Source organism: Panthera tigris, chromosome A2, assembly GCF_018350195.1.
Source record: "Panthera tigris isolate Pti1 chromosome A2, P.tigris_Pti1_mat1.1, whole genome shotgun sequence".
Classification (NCBI taxonomy): domain Eukaryota; kingdom Metazoa; phylum Chordata; class Mammalia; order Carnivora; family Felidae; genus Panthera; species Panthera tigris.
Genome location: NC_056661.1, coordinates 148,583,747 through 148,600,064, shown reverse-complemented (window position 1 = coordinate 148,600,064; position 16,318 = coordinate 148,583,747). Strand labels below are relative to the sequence as shown.

Below are 16,318 nucleotides of genomic sequence, written 5' to 3'. Positions count from 1 at the left end.
TCTTCCAAGTGTGGTCCACAGACCAGTAGCATCAGCGTGACCTGGGAACATACTAGAAACGCAGAATCTCAGGAAACACCACAGTTCTAGGGAATCATAGTCTGCATTTAAACAAGATCCACAGGTGATGTGATTGTGGCACCTCACAACAACCAGGTAAGATAGGCATTACCGTTCCCATTTTTAGCTAGGATGAGACTCAGGCTCAAAGAAGTTGCCTGGGATAGCGGAGATGATTAGGGGCTCAGCCAAGTTTCTATTCGTAGACAAGTAAGTTCACAGGGATTTCTACTTTCACTCAATTCAGGAGAATTGTTTCAGGTGGTAACGCCTCTGACAATCAATTAATCACAGGTCTGTAGTTCTAGTGCCATCAGCTTTGAGTTTGTTGTTACAGCGATGGTCGAATCCCTTCCTGAGCCTGGGAGGCCTGGCGAGAAACCACGTTGACAGCATTGGAACTTCACTTCCCAGCAAGCCCCGCGTCCTCCTACCGCGCTAGGCATGACGGGCTTCTCCTCCCGCTCTCTTCTCTGGCGGAAGAACCTTGAGGCGGGAACGTCAGCCAGGCGTAAGGGCGCGCGGCATCCTGGGATGTGTAGTCTGGCAGGGACAGGGACACCCCCTCGGATGAATGGGGCCGGAGCCGACTGCGAACTACAGCTCCTCGGCCGGCAGCGTCGGTGGCGGCCCCGGGGGAGAGCAGCGCTGCAGGGCCGTGGGGATGTTCTGTGCCGCGGCGAACGCAGCAGCCGGGCTTCTTAGGGTGGCGGTATAAGCGGGCGCCTGCTTGTGCGCGCTCGCTCTCCTTCCCCGGCACCGGTCATGCGCCCGGCGTTCGCGGTGGGCCTGGTGTTCGCAGGCTGCTGCAGTAACGTGATCTTCCTAGAGCTCCTGGCCCGGTAAGTGACCTTCGCGGGCCGCACCCCCGCTGGCGGCGTGCGGGGGCCCGGGTAGCACGGCCAGCGGAGTCGGCTGTCCCGTGGTCCCGCGCGCTGCCCGCTATCCCGTCCACCAGCTTCACAGCATCCCTCGGAGGGGAGCGCCCCGGGTGCCGTCCTCACGCACTGGGGACCGAAGCCTGCAGTTTTTCTCGTGACGGGTCCAAGGTCGGCAGGAAGCTCGTGGCAGAACCCAAGTTTCTTCCACCTCTTCTCGATCCCGTTAATGCCACGCGTTTGACTTGGGCAAAGCTTTTTGACTTCTAAAGCAGTCTGATTTTGTACTCGCTGCAAAGAAAGTTTCTTTAATGTGGCTCCCCAAAACGTTTGTTTTATTGGCTTTAGAGATGGTTGGGAGCACTCGACCCAGCATACCTCCCAGCGATGTAGTAGAGTGGATTTTTATTCAGAGAGCCCGTCCCCTTGACCGGAGGGAGGAATTCCAGCTCTAAGATGTTACAGTCTTTAAATTGAGAAGCATGCATTTGGAAGCGTAACTTTAAGAATGATTATGACACGTTCCCAAAAGGAAACCAGGTTGGCTTTATTGAGGTGGCACTCGATATTGAGTAGTGCGTAAAGTTCAGTGGATGGAAACTGTTGTTACAGAAAAGATAACAGGTAGACTAGAAAAGGCTCAGCATTAAAAAATCTCAAGTCTTGGTTCTGGGGTCTCCCTTTTCTGCCTGTAAAATAAAATAATATCTGTGGCCATATTTCTGAATCTGGACATCTCTACTGATCATCCGGACAATCTTGTGTACCAAATAGGTCAGAAATTATCATCTCTTTTACTGAAAGTGAGACAGGTCCCAAGAAGGTAGATGGTCTTTTACTGTAAATTTAAGTGGCAGAACCAGAACTAGAATCCAGGATACCTAAACTCTAGTCTAGTATCGTCTGCAGCCCCTCTGTAATTTTTGAACTTGAGCGTCCCACAGAATTTTGGTCAGTTTCTCACGTGGAGGCTACTGGAAATGTATTTTATTTTCATGATCCCATTGATAACGTCATTCTGAAGCAATCAGTTTACTTACGGTGTGGGTTAATTTTTGCTGTTAAAGAGCTTGAAATTTTATGCAGAAAGTGTTGATAAAGATCTGTCACTTCTTTGGGGAGTAGGTGGAGAGAGGTTTAAAAATGGAAAGAAAAATGTAGCCGGTTGTTTGTCTTACAAACTTCAAAGTAAGATCACTTCGGAAATTGACTTAAAAATGTTAAGATGATAAAATCAGGCCAGCCATGGAAATGAAAGTCAGAGAATAATAGTGTAATAGTTGTGGTGAATACGTCATTAAGTTAAATCCTACCAAAGGCTGTGTGACTTCAGAGTACGTAGCAACTGAAGGTCCTCTTGACTAAGTGTGAGCCCTTGGCTAAGTTACTTCACCTCCTGAGTCTGCTCTTTGAACTTCAAAAGGCTGGTGGTCGCTCTGCCAGACCCACAGGGTTTTGAAGGATTGAATGAGATGCACGTGCAAAGCGCCTGAAGCACACTGACCTTCCCCTTCTAAACTTTCAGTACAGGTAAACCTTGCTTTATGAGCTGCTCATGAAAAGCCGTGGATAAATCTAATGCTTCTGTGAATTGTAGGAGCTTCCATGTAGAACAGTCTGAATAATTTATAAACAAATCCTCCTCCTTTAACCTTTTTTATAAATCTGGCTCTTTGCAGTACAGCAGTGGGTTTTCATAAAGCTGTGAGGGGTACATTTGTTAATGTAGTGGGTGGCATACATCAGGCTGAGTAGCAGCTTTTTCCTGATTTGCTTGGGCAACTCACGACTTACCATGCCAAAGATCAATAAAATGAGAGCTGGTTGAACCAGATGGCCTTTATGGTTCTTTGTAGATTTGGCCTCCTCATCACTTTTGACTTTATCTTGGGACATCACGGTGGAAAGCTCATAAATTTTTATAGAGCAGGAACTCTGCTTCTCCTATGGCTTCCTTGGAACCATTATGTGCCCTAATAAAGAGGTAACTAGAACACTAAATACACATGAAAAGCTAGAGTGACCTGTAGGAAGAAGCAAGCGTCTTTATCCATCTTCCCCAAATTGGAAAATAAATTTAGGTTTTTCTTTCTGATTTTTGTATCTATAATTGGGACCTATACTAAAATAAAAAGCTCCATGCAGTGTACAGAACAGATGTGAAGTAATTAATGAATGGATGCCTTCATCTCCCTCCTGAAAGAGCTTGGAAACAGGATGCGCCCCTATCAGCTAACTAGCCAGGCAAGGTAGTGCGTGCCTTACGTCGGGAGAACAATCTGAAACATTTTCTTTTTTCCATTTGATTTGACAATCAAGTGCGTAACGTTGACTCAAGTAAGGAAGTTTCCTAAATCTAGAATAAGAAATACGAAAGGCGTAGATTTCTTTCCCTTCGGAGTTGCTCATCTTTGAAGTCAAAATTTGAATTCTTGCCAAAGAGAATTCAAAGTAAGAGAAACTGTTTGCAGTTGGTGATTATAATTTCTAAGGAATAAAGTCCAAGAGAACAAGTGATTTAGGGAGAAGGAGCCAAGTTTTTAATGCTGAAGTTTTAAAATGAAAAAAAAATATGAATTATTCAAGTTAAAACAAATAGTTCCACTGGCAGCGGTGTGTTCCCGAAAACGCTGTTGATTTTTTTAAAAAAATTAATTATGTGAGTACATTAGAGAGATTTAAAAATCCTATGGAGATAGAGACGAAGTAGAATAGGGTTGTCAAGGGATAGGGGGAGGGTATGGGATTTCTTTTGGAAATGCCCTAAAATGGTAATGGCTGCACAGTTTTAAATATACGAGAAACCACTGAATTGTAAACAATAATATAAGGGAGTCTGCACGCATCATTTATGTGCCATGTGGCTCAGGGAGACTTACCTGAGTCAGTGCCACGTGGCCCTCAGTGCCCTTAGCAATGAAATGGGCGTAATAATAACTACCTCTGTAAAATAAAGATAAAATTAAAAATCATTATGCCTTTTCAAAGGTCCTGTGAGGAATACACTTGTGAATCATTTTTTGAAATAAATGGTTTCTTTTTATCTTTCATACAGTACTACTATTTTAGGTCCTATTTGCTTAAAGGGAGGCACCCTCCCCTTCAGCTCCTTGAGTGAAGGTCAGATGCTGTGCCCAGAGACTAGGGGCGTGAAGACGAATTGGACCCGGGCGGTCCTCTGACCTTCCCTGTGTGGCTTACTGTTTTCAGATTCCATGTTTGGCTCCCTCAGTACATTGTCACATCCTTAAGGGCTCAGGGATCAGGTCTTCACATTGGGAGCCCCCTAGCACCGAATTTGACACATAAGAGGTTCTCCATAATTGTCCTTTTGTTTTTTAATGTTTATTTATTTATTTTGAGAGAGAGTGGGAAAGGGGGAAGGGCAGAGGGGGAGACTGCATCAGAAGGGGGCTTTGTGCTGACGGCAGAGAGCCCGAGGCAGGGCTCAGACCCACGAACCACAAGATGGTGACCTGAGCTGAAGTCGAGGGCTTAACCAACGGAGCCACCCAGGCACCCCTCCGTAATTGTTCTTTAATGGAAATGACCTAATCTGTTGGTAAAAAGAAAACAGGAGGAAGGGAGGAAGCTTGATGAGCCCCTTTTGGGCTAAGTCTTGTGTTTGGTGCTTGATATATATTCTCTCATTGGATCCTCGCTACAAAGTGAAAACTGTATCACTTGCATTTTTATAAGTGAGAAAAACTGGTCAAGATAAATGCCTTTTTAGAAGAGTTAACTATACTGTGATTGAAGGCCTTCAGTGTGCGAGATCCTAGGGCCTTTTTGCCTCTGTGGCACGCTATTACGTACTTTTCAGGGACTGGCTTGTCTACGATAAACTAGTGAGGTGAGATAGGAACTAATACTGTTCCCATTTTAAAAATAAGGAAACAAAACTTAGGGGAATAAACTTGTACTCTCACACAGTAAGTGGTAGAGACCTGGATCCTACATGTCATTGTGTGCTTTTTTTTTTTTTTTCCTTTTTTTTTTTTTTTTTTTAATTTATCTTAGAGACAGAGCCTGAGCAGGGGAGGGGCAGAGAGAGAGAGGGAGGCCCAGAATCCAAAGCAGGCTGCAGGCTCTGAGCTGTCAGCACAGAGCCCGATGCGGGGCCTGAACTCACAAACTGTGAGATCATGACCTGAGCCGAAGTCCGATACTTAACCAACTGAGCCACCCGGCGCCCCAGCCATTGTGTACTTTTAACCACCGTGGACTACAGTGGTTCTCAACTCTGTGAGAGCATATGAGAATTACCCGCACATCTTACATGGGTGGGTACACACACACACACACACACACACACACACACCTCCCCCCACATCTTCTGCCCTCTCCCTAGACCTACACTAGTGGTTCTCAGCTCTGGCTGCCCACTAGAATCACGTGGAAAGCTTTGAAAAGTCCGGGTTCCAGGGCCCTACCCCACAGCAGTCTGAGCGGACCTGGGGGAGGGGAGGGAAGCGGTGAGGCTTCTCAGGCACATGGGGTTTTAAAGAGCAGCCTAGCCTGAGTTGAACAAGAACCGTGCCAGGAACTATCTAGAGCTGAAGTACCTTCTCCCGTCACCCCTATGTCGGCTGATGGTTCTAATTAGCTCTTCAAGGGAGGTAGATGTCTTACGTGATTTTTTATGGTTTTGTGCCGCCTTTATCCCTGTCCCTTGAACGTAAATGCTAAAAGAGATGGTTGAACATAAAGCAGTCGTTTTCAGGGACACCTCCACAGGCGGTAGAGACCGAAGAGGAACAGTGGTTCTGTTCCAGACGGTAAGCAGAGCTCTGCACGGGAGAGGCTCATGTTGAGTTGTCCCTTTTACGCCTGATGGGCATATTTAAGAGCTTGTCTAGTTGGCACTGCAGTTTAATCTTAACGCCACCAAGAGAGAATTGGGGTTGTTTTTAATAAATAGCATTATTTTTTTTTTATTTTTTATTTTTTTAACATTTACTTATTTTTGAGACAGAGAGAGACAGAGCATGAACGGGGGAGGGGCAGAGAGAGAGGGAGACACAGAATCTGAAACAGGCCCCGGGCTCTGAGCTGTCAGCACAGAGCCCGACGCGGGGCTTGAACTCACGGACCGTGAGATCATGACCCGAGCTGAAGTCGGACGCTCAACCGACTGAGCCACCCAGGCGCCCCTAAATAGCATTATTTTCAATGTGATAGTACATTTGCAATACAAGAATCCCTCTACTCACTAGCCTCTGGTAAATAAATGTCCTTGGTCAAGATGAGAACACAGAATATGAAGCCTGAAAAATACTGGTCATATGAGAAATCTGGAAGCTTCACGGAAACAAAGACAACGGTTCGCTTTGTGCTTCTTCCAGTGACTGAGCAGAACCTAATAGAAGACAGACTCAAAACCACAGGCCTTTTAAGTGACCAGTTTTCGCAGAGTGTTTCAAGAGGGAGGTCAGAAGGATTTTTTTTTTTTTTTCTGTCTTAAAAATATGTTCCTATCAGTCACTGTGGAAGATTGCTCAACCCCGGCATGGATCCCTGAAGAGGTTCGATTCAGTTTCACCATCTGTCGAGTACCTGATAGATGTGTGTTAAGAGTTGTGGGGAACGGTAGACGATAGGAGTGTTCTTCAGTCTTTTCTTCGTTTTGCTCCTTATCTCTCCTTACTCCAGCCAGAGATCCTCTGTCTGTAGACATTTTCTTCCTGATCACCCCTCCGCAGATGCATTAGATACCGGTTCATGTGCTGTATGCATATCTGTGCTTGAGACTTAGAAAAAGAGTATGAATCTCTCCACCCCAAGAACCAGTTGCCCCTTGGGGACCTTATCTAAGGTGGTGGCCCTGTCACCAAAGCGGGTGCATGTCTTCCATTAATGGTAGTCTCCGTGGTTCCTGGTCAGGAGGCTACGTGAACGTTCCCGGAGACCTCGGTGTATTTCTGTGCTGGACTTTGCTGCTCAAGCTGACTGGGATCCTGCCTAAAGTCCTTGTGCTTCACTGAGGATCCCACATACGAGCACTTCCTCCAGCTTACCAGGAAAGTTGTATCGTGGTTCTAAGAATAACTGCATCAGAGTGCTTCTTACTCGTGGCCTGCTACAACCAGGGAAGAGTGAAATAAGAAACCTTGACACTCTTCTCTGTGAGCTCGGTTGATGGTTGTGTGTGATCCACAGGCTGTGAAACCGGAGACAAAGCACAGTGGGTAATAGAAATCAGGCCTCCCTGTTATTCTGAACTATCAGTATAACAAGTGTTGGTGCCCTTTATCTCAGCTTTTCGTACCTTATTTACCTTTTTGTTATTTACTACACAGGAAGCATCCAGGATGTGGGAACATTGTGACATTTGCACAGTTTTTATTTATTGCCGTGGAAGGCTTCCTCTTTGAAGCTGATTTGGGAAGGAAGCGGCCAGCCATCCCAATCAGGTATGGCACATTGAAGTCTCTTTTCGCCTTTGTTTTTTTTTAAAGAAGTTCAGAACTTTTCTGGTACCTAGATAAAGGAGAATGAGGCATCTGTGTATAAGATCTGTGTCAAAGGTATTAGAAGAATAATAAGGGTACTTCATTTTCTGAATTTAATATGTTGTGAAACTACAGGGAGACTGTTTTTAGAATAAAACTCCTGTAGTTTCACAACATATTAAATGCAGAAAATGAATTACGATGGAGACAACACTGTGTGTGTGTGCGTGTGTGTGTGTAGTATATGGTTGGTTAAAGGCTTAGTGTGACCACAGTTTTTTTTTAATAGTTATGTATGCTATCCTCATGTTGGTAAAGTTACCAGATACACTAAGAGCGGTATTATTGTTCCTTTTTAAAAATGACGGGGTTTGGGGAATAAACAGAAATGGTGGTTACGCAGCCTTGTGAATACTGAACGCTACCGAATTATTCACTTCAGAATGGTTGATTTTGTGTTTCGTGAACTTCCCCTCAATTAAAAGAAAATGAAAGGTAAGCTAAGGCAAAATTGTTAATTCCAGACCTCCACCCCTTTGTCCACATTTGCATAACTGTACTCATGGGGTCAAATAGGAAACAGGACAGTTCTTCTAATAAACAGCGTGTTGGAAATTCAGCATTCTCGCTGAGATGGACTTGAGGTAAAAATGTAATGCATCCAGTTGTCAGTCTGTAGTAGAATCCTGCTACTAAATTCCTTTGACAGGGGTTTTCTGGTGTGAATGTATCAGAGGACTAGTTAAGGCTCATCCTTGTTGGTATTCTTTTGCAACATTCCTGAGTAGTCTGTTGTAGAGAATCTGGCTGAATTTTGTTACTAATATTGTACTTCTGAGTTTCCCAGTGCAATGCTAAGTATTCTTGAACACATTGTTTTCCATTGGCTTTAATATCGACATAAAACTTTCTGCTCCTGAGACCAACATTTCTATCCCAGCAGGAGCCCCAGCATTTTTGATTCCTCTGACCCTTTCCCCCTTCCTCCCACTATCTCTTTCCATTCTGGCTGCCACTAGCACAGTTCAGGAACACGTTCACCCTCATCATTAGCTTTTATAAATGGTGCCCTAGCTGGCCGGCCTCTTGTCTCCCACCCCTGCATCCCTGTATTTTGATTTCCTACCATTGTATTGTGACACCGCCCCCCACCTCCCCCAAGCACTCAGGGGTCACCAGTAGGCTCAGAGGGGAGCCTAGCTGCCTAACCTGCCTTTTGAGGCCCCCCCAGGGTCTTGCCCTAACAGTCGTCCATTGTTCTTTATCATAGCCTCATGCATCTATCCCTAATCAGGGAAACAGGGACCTGTCAAAAGGAGTGAATTATAAATCATGAATACCTTCTGGTAGCGCTCTTTAACTCAGCAGTGTCAATTTAGGGGAGTTGACAATGAGATTCTAATTTTGTTTGTGAAAAGTTAGGTGCGCAGGGAGATTGTTTATCCTGAAATAAAAGGTTGTTTAAATATCAGAGGTTGCCAAGTTACAAGGACATTAGGATGGCAAAAGTCTGGCAGTGAGGGGAATAGCCTTTATTCATATGTGCCACAGTCTTACAAATATGATATAAAGGCTTAGTGTTACTTTTTTGACAATGCTTTCCATGTAATATACATATCAAATAAACCTAATTCATTTAACAAGTGCTTTGAAATATTCTAAGTGAAAAGGACTTAATTTAGGAAGTTAGACAAAAATATTTTTTAAAAAGGTTTTCAAGCACTTCCCTAAATAAGATCACAGATGATTATGAAACCCAAACTTAAAAGAAGTTTTTAGTCTTCCCTAAATCAGATCAAAAGCCCAAGAAAACTTTGTCCTTTTAACAGAAAGAAAACCAAATTCTTATTTAGTGCCAGCTTATAACTCCTTTTTTAAATGTTTATTTATTTATTTTGAGAGAGAGCAGGGGAGAGACAATCTCAAGCAGGATTCATGCTCCACACTGGCCTTGATCTCACAAACCTTGAGATCATGACCTAAGTGGAAATCAAGAGTCGAACACATACCCCAGTTGAGCCACAGAGGCACCCCCAAAACTCATTATTTATTTATTTATTTATTTATTTATTTTTTTAAATGTTTATTTATTTTTGAGACAGAGAGAGACAGAGCATGAATGGGGGAGGGGCAGAGAGAGAGGGAGACACAGAATCGGAAGCAGGCTCCAGGCTCCGAGCCATCAGCTCAGAGCCCGACGTGGGGCTCGAACTCATGAACCGTGAGATCGTGACCTGAGCTGAAGTCGGACGCTCAACCGACTGAGCCACCTAGGCGCCCCAAAACTCATTTTTTAAAATAAATTTATTTTCATCTTAACCAGCTTGACCACACATGAAAATTCCTGTTTAAAGATTCTTTTTTCTGCAAACCTACAACTTTTTTCCCCCTACGTTCCTATTTTGTCCTATGTTTTTTCTTTTCTCTTTAAACAACCAGCCTCGTTTTAGGACAAAACGACTTCCTTTCCCCTTAACAAAAACTGTATTGAAAGAGAACTTCTGCTGACTCCATTTTGACCTCAAATTCTAGCTGGGTTCTTCTCTCTAGCTTGTCTCTTGGCTCAGGCTGACGACCCAGCGGGCAAAGTGTCCCATGAAGGGAACTGAAACTGCCCCCTCAAGCAGTAAGGACCCTCCGGAACCAGCAAGACCCCGCCCATGATTGACTCCAAGATAGTGGCCAGTTTGACTCCCTCTGCCCACCTGCACGTACTCACCCACTTTGCCCACATTTTCTTTATATAAACCCAAGAGTATTTTCAGCACTTCGGCGATGGTCTCTCAGAGGCTAGTCCCCTGTCTTCCTGCCCTTGGCATCACTGAAATAAATTCCTCGTGCCACCACCCCTCGTCTCTCTGCCTTTGGATTCCCTCAGTGGCCAGTGGCCGAACCTGGTCTGTTTGGGACCCCCCAGAGCCACGCGTGCGCTTGTGCACGCCTGTGCCCCAGCTACATGATCTCCCTTTCTCATACCTTTTTCTCCTGAAAACACACCCTACTTTCCTGCCATACAGAAATGTTTTCCTTATTATTTTTATTTATTTTTTATTTTGATTATTTTTAGTAGCTTTAATTACATACATTGATTAGAATTGAATACATTTCAAAATTGAAAAAGCATATGCCTTTTAAAATTTTCCAATGCAGTATTAACATCCACATATCTTTTAGTTTCTCTGCAGTAAGAGGCCAAAATTAGAGAAACTTATGTTTAGTAATTAATGTTTTAGTATTTTGTCTTATTTGGAAATGATCTAGATCTTGTAAAAGTTTTTATTTTAATTCCAGTTAGTTGACATACAGCATTACAGTGGTTTTTCAGGTACAGTATGGTGATTGAGCAGTTCATGGATCACCAGGTACTCCTCATGACCAGTGCACTCCTTAGCCCCCATCACCTACTTCACCCATCCTTCACCCCCCACCCCTCTGATAACCATCAGTTTGTTCTCTGTAGTTAAGAGTCGGCTTCTTGGTTTTTCTCTCTCTCTCCCAAAGGGAGTGCAATCATATGGTATTGGTCTTTCTCTGACTGACTTCGCTTAGCATTATATCCTCTAGTTCCACCCATGTTGTTGCAAATGGCAAGATTTCATTCTTTTTTATGGCTGAAAAGATTTTCATTCTTTTTTATTCTTTATTCATCAATTGATGGACACTTGGGCTGCTTCCGTATCTTCACTATTATAAATAATTCCGTAAACATCAGGGTGCATGTATCCCTCTGAGTTAGTGTTTTTGTATTCTTTGGGTAAATAGTTTAATTACTGGATCGTAGAATAATTCTGTGTTTAACTTTTTGAGGAAACTCCCTATTGTCTTCCACAGTGGCTGCACCAGTTTGCATTCCCACCAACTGTGCAAGAGCGTTCCTTTCTCTCCACATCTTTGCCAACACCTTTGTTTCTTGCATTGTTGACTAGCCTTTCTAACAGGTGTGAGGTGATATCTCATTGTAGTTTTGATTTCCATTTCCCTGATGATCAGTGACACTGAGCATCTTTTCATTGTCCGTTGGCCATCTGTATGTCTTCTTTGGAAAAAAATGTCTGTTCATGTCTTTTGCCTATTTTTTAATTTTTTAATTGGATTATTTGTTTTTGCTGTTGAGTTTTATAAGTTCTTTATGTATTTTGTATACTAACCCTTTTTCAGATATGTCGTTTGCAAATATCTTCTCTCATTCCATAGATTGCCTTTTAGTTTTGTTGATTGATTCCTTTGCTGTGCAGAAGCTTTTTATTTTGATGTAGTGCCAATAGTTTATTTTTGCTTTTGTTTCCCTTGCCTTGGGGAACCTGTCTAGAAAAAAGCTGCTACAGCGAGCATCAGAGAAGTTACTGCCTGTGCTCTCATCTAGGATTTTTATGGTTTCTGGTCTCACATTTAGGTCCTTGATCCATTTTGAATTTATTTTTGTGTCTGGTGTAAGAAAGTGGCCTAGTTTCATTCTTCTGCATGTTGCTGTCCAGTTCTCCCAACGCCATTTGTTGAAGAGACTCTTTTTTCCATTGGATGGTCTTTCCAGCTTTGTCAAAGATTAGTCGACCATATAATTGTGGGCCCATTTCTGGATTTTCTATTCTGTTCCACTGATCTCTATGTCTGTTTTTGTACCAGTATCCTACTGTTTTGATTACTATAACTTTGTAACGTAATTTGAAGTCTGGAGTTGTGGTGATGCCTCCAGCTTTACTTTTCTTTTTCAAGATTGTTTTGGCTATTAGGGGTCTTTTGTGGTTCCATACAAATTTCAGGATTGTTAGTTCTAGTTTTGTGAAAAATGTTCTTTGTATTTTGATAGGGATTGCATTGAATGTGTAGATTGAATGTGTAGATTACTTTGGGTAGTATTGATATTATAACAATATTTTTTCTTCCAGTCCATGAGCACGGAATGTCTTTTCGTTTCTTTGTGTCATTTCCAAATTTCTTTATAGTTTTTAGAATACGGGTCTTTCACTTTAGTTAAGTTTATTCCTAGGTATCATATTACTTTTGCTGCAATTGTATATGGGATTGTTTTCTTAATTTTTCTTTCTGCTGCTTCATTGTTGTATAGAAATGCAGTAGATTTCTATAGATTGATTTTGTATCCTCAGACTTTACAGAATTCATGTATTAGTTCCAGCAATGTTTTGATGGAGTCTTTTAGGGTTTTGTGTATAGAGTAACATGTCATCTGCGAATAGTGAACATTTTACTTCTTCCTTATCGCTTTGGATGCTTTTTTTCTTTTTGTTGTCTAATTGCTGTGGCTAGAACTTCCAGTACTAAAATGTACTGTACTGGAAGTACATTTTAGTTGAATAAAACGAGTGGGATGGATATCCTTATCTTGTTCCTGATCTTAGGGGGAAAAGTTCTCAGTTTTTCCTAATTAATGATGGTTGTAGCTGTGGGCTTTTCATATATGACCTTTATTATGTTGAGGTGTGTTCCCTCTACACCTACTTTGTTGAGAGTTTTTATCATGAATAGATGTTGTACTTTGTCAAATGCTTTTTATGCATCTGTTGAAATGATTGTATGGTTCTCATCCTTTCTCTTATTGATGTGATGTATCATGTTGATTGATTTGTGAATATTGAACTACCCTTGCAAACCAAGAATGAATCTTACTTGATCCTGGTGAATGATTTTTTTTAAATGTATTGTTGGATTCAGTTTGCTAGTATTTTTGTTGAGGATTTTTGCATCTGTGTTCATTAGAGATGTTGGCCTATAGTTCATTGTGTCTCTCTCTCTCTTTTTTCTTTTTTGTGTGTGTGGTGTCTTTATCTGGTTTTGGTATCATGGTAATGCTGGCCTCATAGAATGAATTTGGAATTTTCCTTCCCTTCTTTTTTTTTTTGGAACAGTTTGAGAAGAATATGTATTAACTCTTCTTTAAATGTTTGGTAGAGTTCACCTGTAAAGCCATCTGGTCCTGGACTTTTGTTTATTGGGAGATTTTTTTATTACTGATTCAGTTTCTTGTATTAGTCTGTTCCGGTTTTCTATTTCTTCCTGTTTCAGTTTTGGTAACTTACAAGTTTCTAGGTATTCATTTTTTCCTAGGTTGTCCAATTTGTTGGCATATAGTTTTTAATAATATCCTCTTACAATTGTTTATATTTCTGTCATGTTGGTTGGTATTTTTTTCTCTCTCATTTGTGATTTGATTTATTTGGTTCCTTTCTTTTTTTGATAAGTCTAGCTAGAGGTTTATCAGTTTTATTAATTGTTTCAAATAACCAGCTCCTAGTTTCATTGATTTATTTTATATATATACATATATATGTATATATATGCATGTACTCACACAATACATATATACATATATATATGTATATGGTTTCTATATCATTTATTTCTGCTGTAATATTTATTATTTTCATTCTTCCTCCTGGCTTTAGGCTTCATTTGTTCTTTTTCTAGCTCCTTTAGATGTAAGGGTAGGTTGTTTACTTGAGATTTTTCTTGCTTCTTGAGGTAGGCCTGTACTGCAATAAACTTTCTTCTTAGGGTTCCTGGGTGGCTCAGTTGGTTAAGCATCTGACTCTTGATTTCAGCTCAGGTTGTGATCTCATGGTTTGTGAGATTGAGCCCTGCATGGGGGCTCTGTGCTGTCAGCACAGAGCCTGCTTGGAATTCTCTTTCTTGCTCTCTCTCTGCCCCTCCCCTGAGCTTGCTCACTCACTCTCTGTCTTAAAAATAAACTTAAAAAAAAAACACAAAAAACCTTCCTTCTTAGAACTGCTTTGCTGCATCCCAAAGGTTTTATTTATTTTTTTACGTTTTCTTTTAAGGTTTATTTTTGAGAGAGCTTGCACACGTGCACGTTTGGGGGAGGGGCAGAGAGAGAGAAGGAGACACAGATTCTGAAGCAAGCTCCAGGCTCTGAGCGGTCAATGTAGAGCCTGATGTGGGGCTCAAACTTACGAACTGCCAGATCATGACCTGAGCTGAAGTCGGCCACTTACCTAAATGAGCCACTTCAGGAGCCCTATCCCAAAGGTTTTAAACCGTTATGTTTTCATTTTAACTTGTTTTTGTGTACTTTTAAAATTTCCTCTTTTATTTCCTGATTGACCCATTCACTGTTTAGTACCATGTTATTTAACCCCCACGAATTTGTGATCTTTCCAGATTTTTTCTTGTGGTTAACTTCTAGTATCATAGCCTTGTGGTCAGAAAAGATGTATGGTATGACTTCAGCCTTTTTGAATTTGTTGAGGCTTATCTTGTGGCTTAATATGTGATCTGGAGAATGTTCCATGTGTACTTGAAAAGAATGTATTTTGCTGTTTTAGGATGGAATGTTCTGGATATGTCTGCTAAATCCATCTGTTCCAGTGTGTCATTGAAAGCCATTGTTTCCTTGTTTGGTTTTCTGTTTAGATGATTTATTCATATAAGTGGGTATTAAAATCACCTACTATTATTGTATTATTATCAATTAGTTCTTTTATGTTTGTTATTAACTGTTTTATATATTTGGGTGCCTCCATGTTGGGTGCATAAATATTTACAGTTGTTAGATCTTGTTGGATTGTCATTATTATTATTACTTAGTGTTCTTCTTTGTCTCTTGTTATAGTCTTTACTTTTTACAGTCTTTATTTTTAAAGTTTAGTTTGTTCAACATAAGTGTTACTGCTCCAGCTTTCTTTTGACATCTATTTTCATAACAAATGTTTCTCTATCCCCTCACTTTTGATGTGTGGATGTCTTTAGGCCTAAAATGAGTCTTTTGTAGGTAGCATATAGAGGGGTCTTTTTTTTTTTTTATTCATTCTGTCACCCTGTGTCTTTTGATTGAAGCATTTAGTCCATTCACATTCAAAGTAATTATGATAGGTATGTATTTATTGCCATTTTATTACCTGTTTTCTTGTTTTGTTTGGGAAACTCTTTCTCTCTGTATTCTGAGTGATAGCCTTACTGGATAGAGTATTCTTGGTTGCATATTTTTCCCATTCAGACGTTTAAATATATCATGCCACTCATTTGTGGCTTGGAAAGTTTCTGCTGAAAAATCCCAATAGCCTTATGGAGTTTCCCTTATATGTAACTCTCTTCTTTTGTTTTGCTGATTTTATTTTATTTTATTTGCTGCTTTAAAATTTTTTCTTTATTAGTGTTTTGCCATTTTAATATAATATGTGTTGGTCTGGATCTCCCTTTGTTGATTTTGTTAGGGGTTTTCTGTGCCTCCTGGATCTGGATATGTTTCCTTCCTCAGATTAGAGAACTTTTCAGATATTATCTCTGAAAATAAACTTTCTACCCCTTTTTTCTTTCTTCTTCTTCTTGTGGGAATCCTATAATGCAAATGCATTTATGTTTAATGGAGTCACTGAGTTCCCTAAGTCTGTTCTCGTTTTGCATAATTTTTGTTGTTGTTCAGCATGGTTACTTTCCATTACTGTATCTTAAAGTCTAGAGAGTATTTTTATGATCATGGCTTTAAACTCTTTGTCAGGCATATTACTTACATATATTTCACTTAGATCTCTGTCCATGGCCTTGTCCTGTCATTTGGGACAGATGTCTTTGTCTTTTCATTTTGTCTAAGTCTCTGTTCCTATTTCTCTGTATTAGGAAAGTCCGCTATGTCTCTTGATCTTGAGGGTATTGGCCTTCTGAAGAAGAGGTCGTGCAGTGCCCTACAGCGTAGTGTCCCCTGTTACCCAGGGCCTACTGCTTCAGAGAGTTTCTCCAATGCGTGCTGCTCGTGCTTCGCTGTTGTGTTCTGACTGCTTTATCCTTCAGACCTCTGCAGAGCCTTTCTTTGCCTGTTGTGGGCAGTGTTTAGTCTCTGGCCTGAATGTGGTGTGCTTTAACTAGTGCTGCGGTCTGCTTGTGAAATGAGCCACTGCTGCTGGAACCAAGGCCCTGCCAAACTTCCAGGTCAGAAGATAGTTGCTGTGGGCCCGGGTT

The 16,318-nt window shown here is 41.4% G+C and overlaps 1 protein-coding gene across 1 annotated transcript in view; it reads left to right on the top strand.

Moving 5' to 3' along the window:
• Window positions 1-652: 652 nt before the first annotated feature.
• The window catches only part of SLC35B4 (solute carrier family 35 member B4), a 35,981-nt gene continuing 20,315 nt past the window's right edge, over window positions 653-16,318 (top strand). The window contains exons 1-2 of the mRNA XM_042972817.1: window positions 653-902; window positions 7,238-7,351. Of these exons, the coding sequence (XP_042828751.1) occupies window positions 826-902; window positions 7,238-7,351 (191 nt within the window). The 5' untranslated portion in view covers window positions 653-825. The remainder of the gene's footprint in view (window positions 903-7,237; window positions 7,352-16,318) is intronic.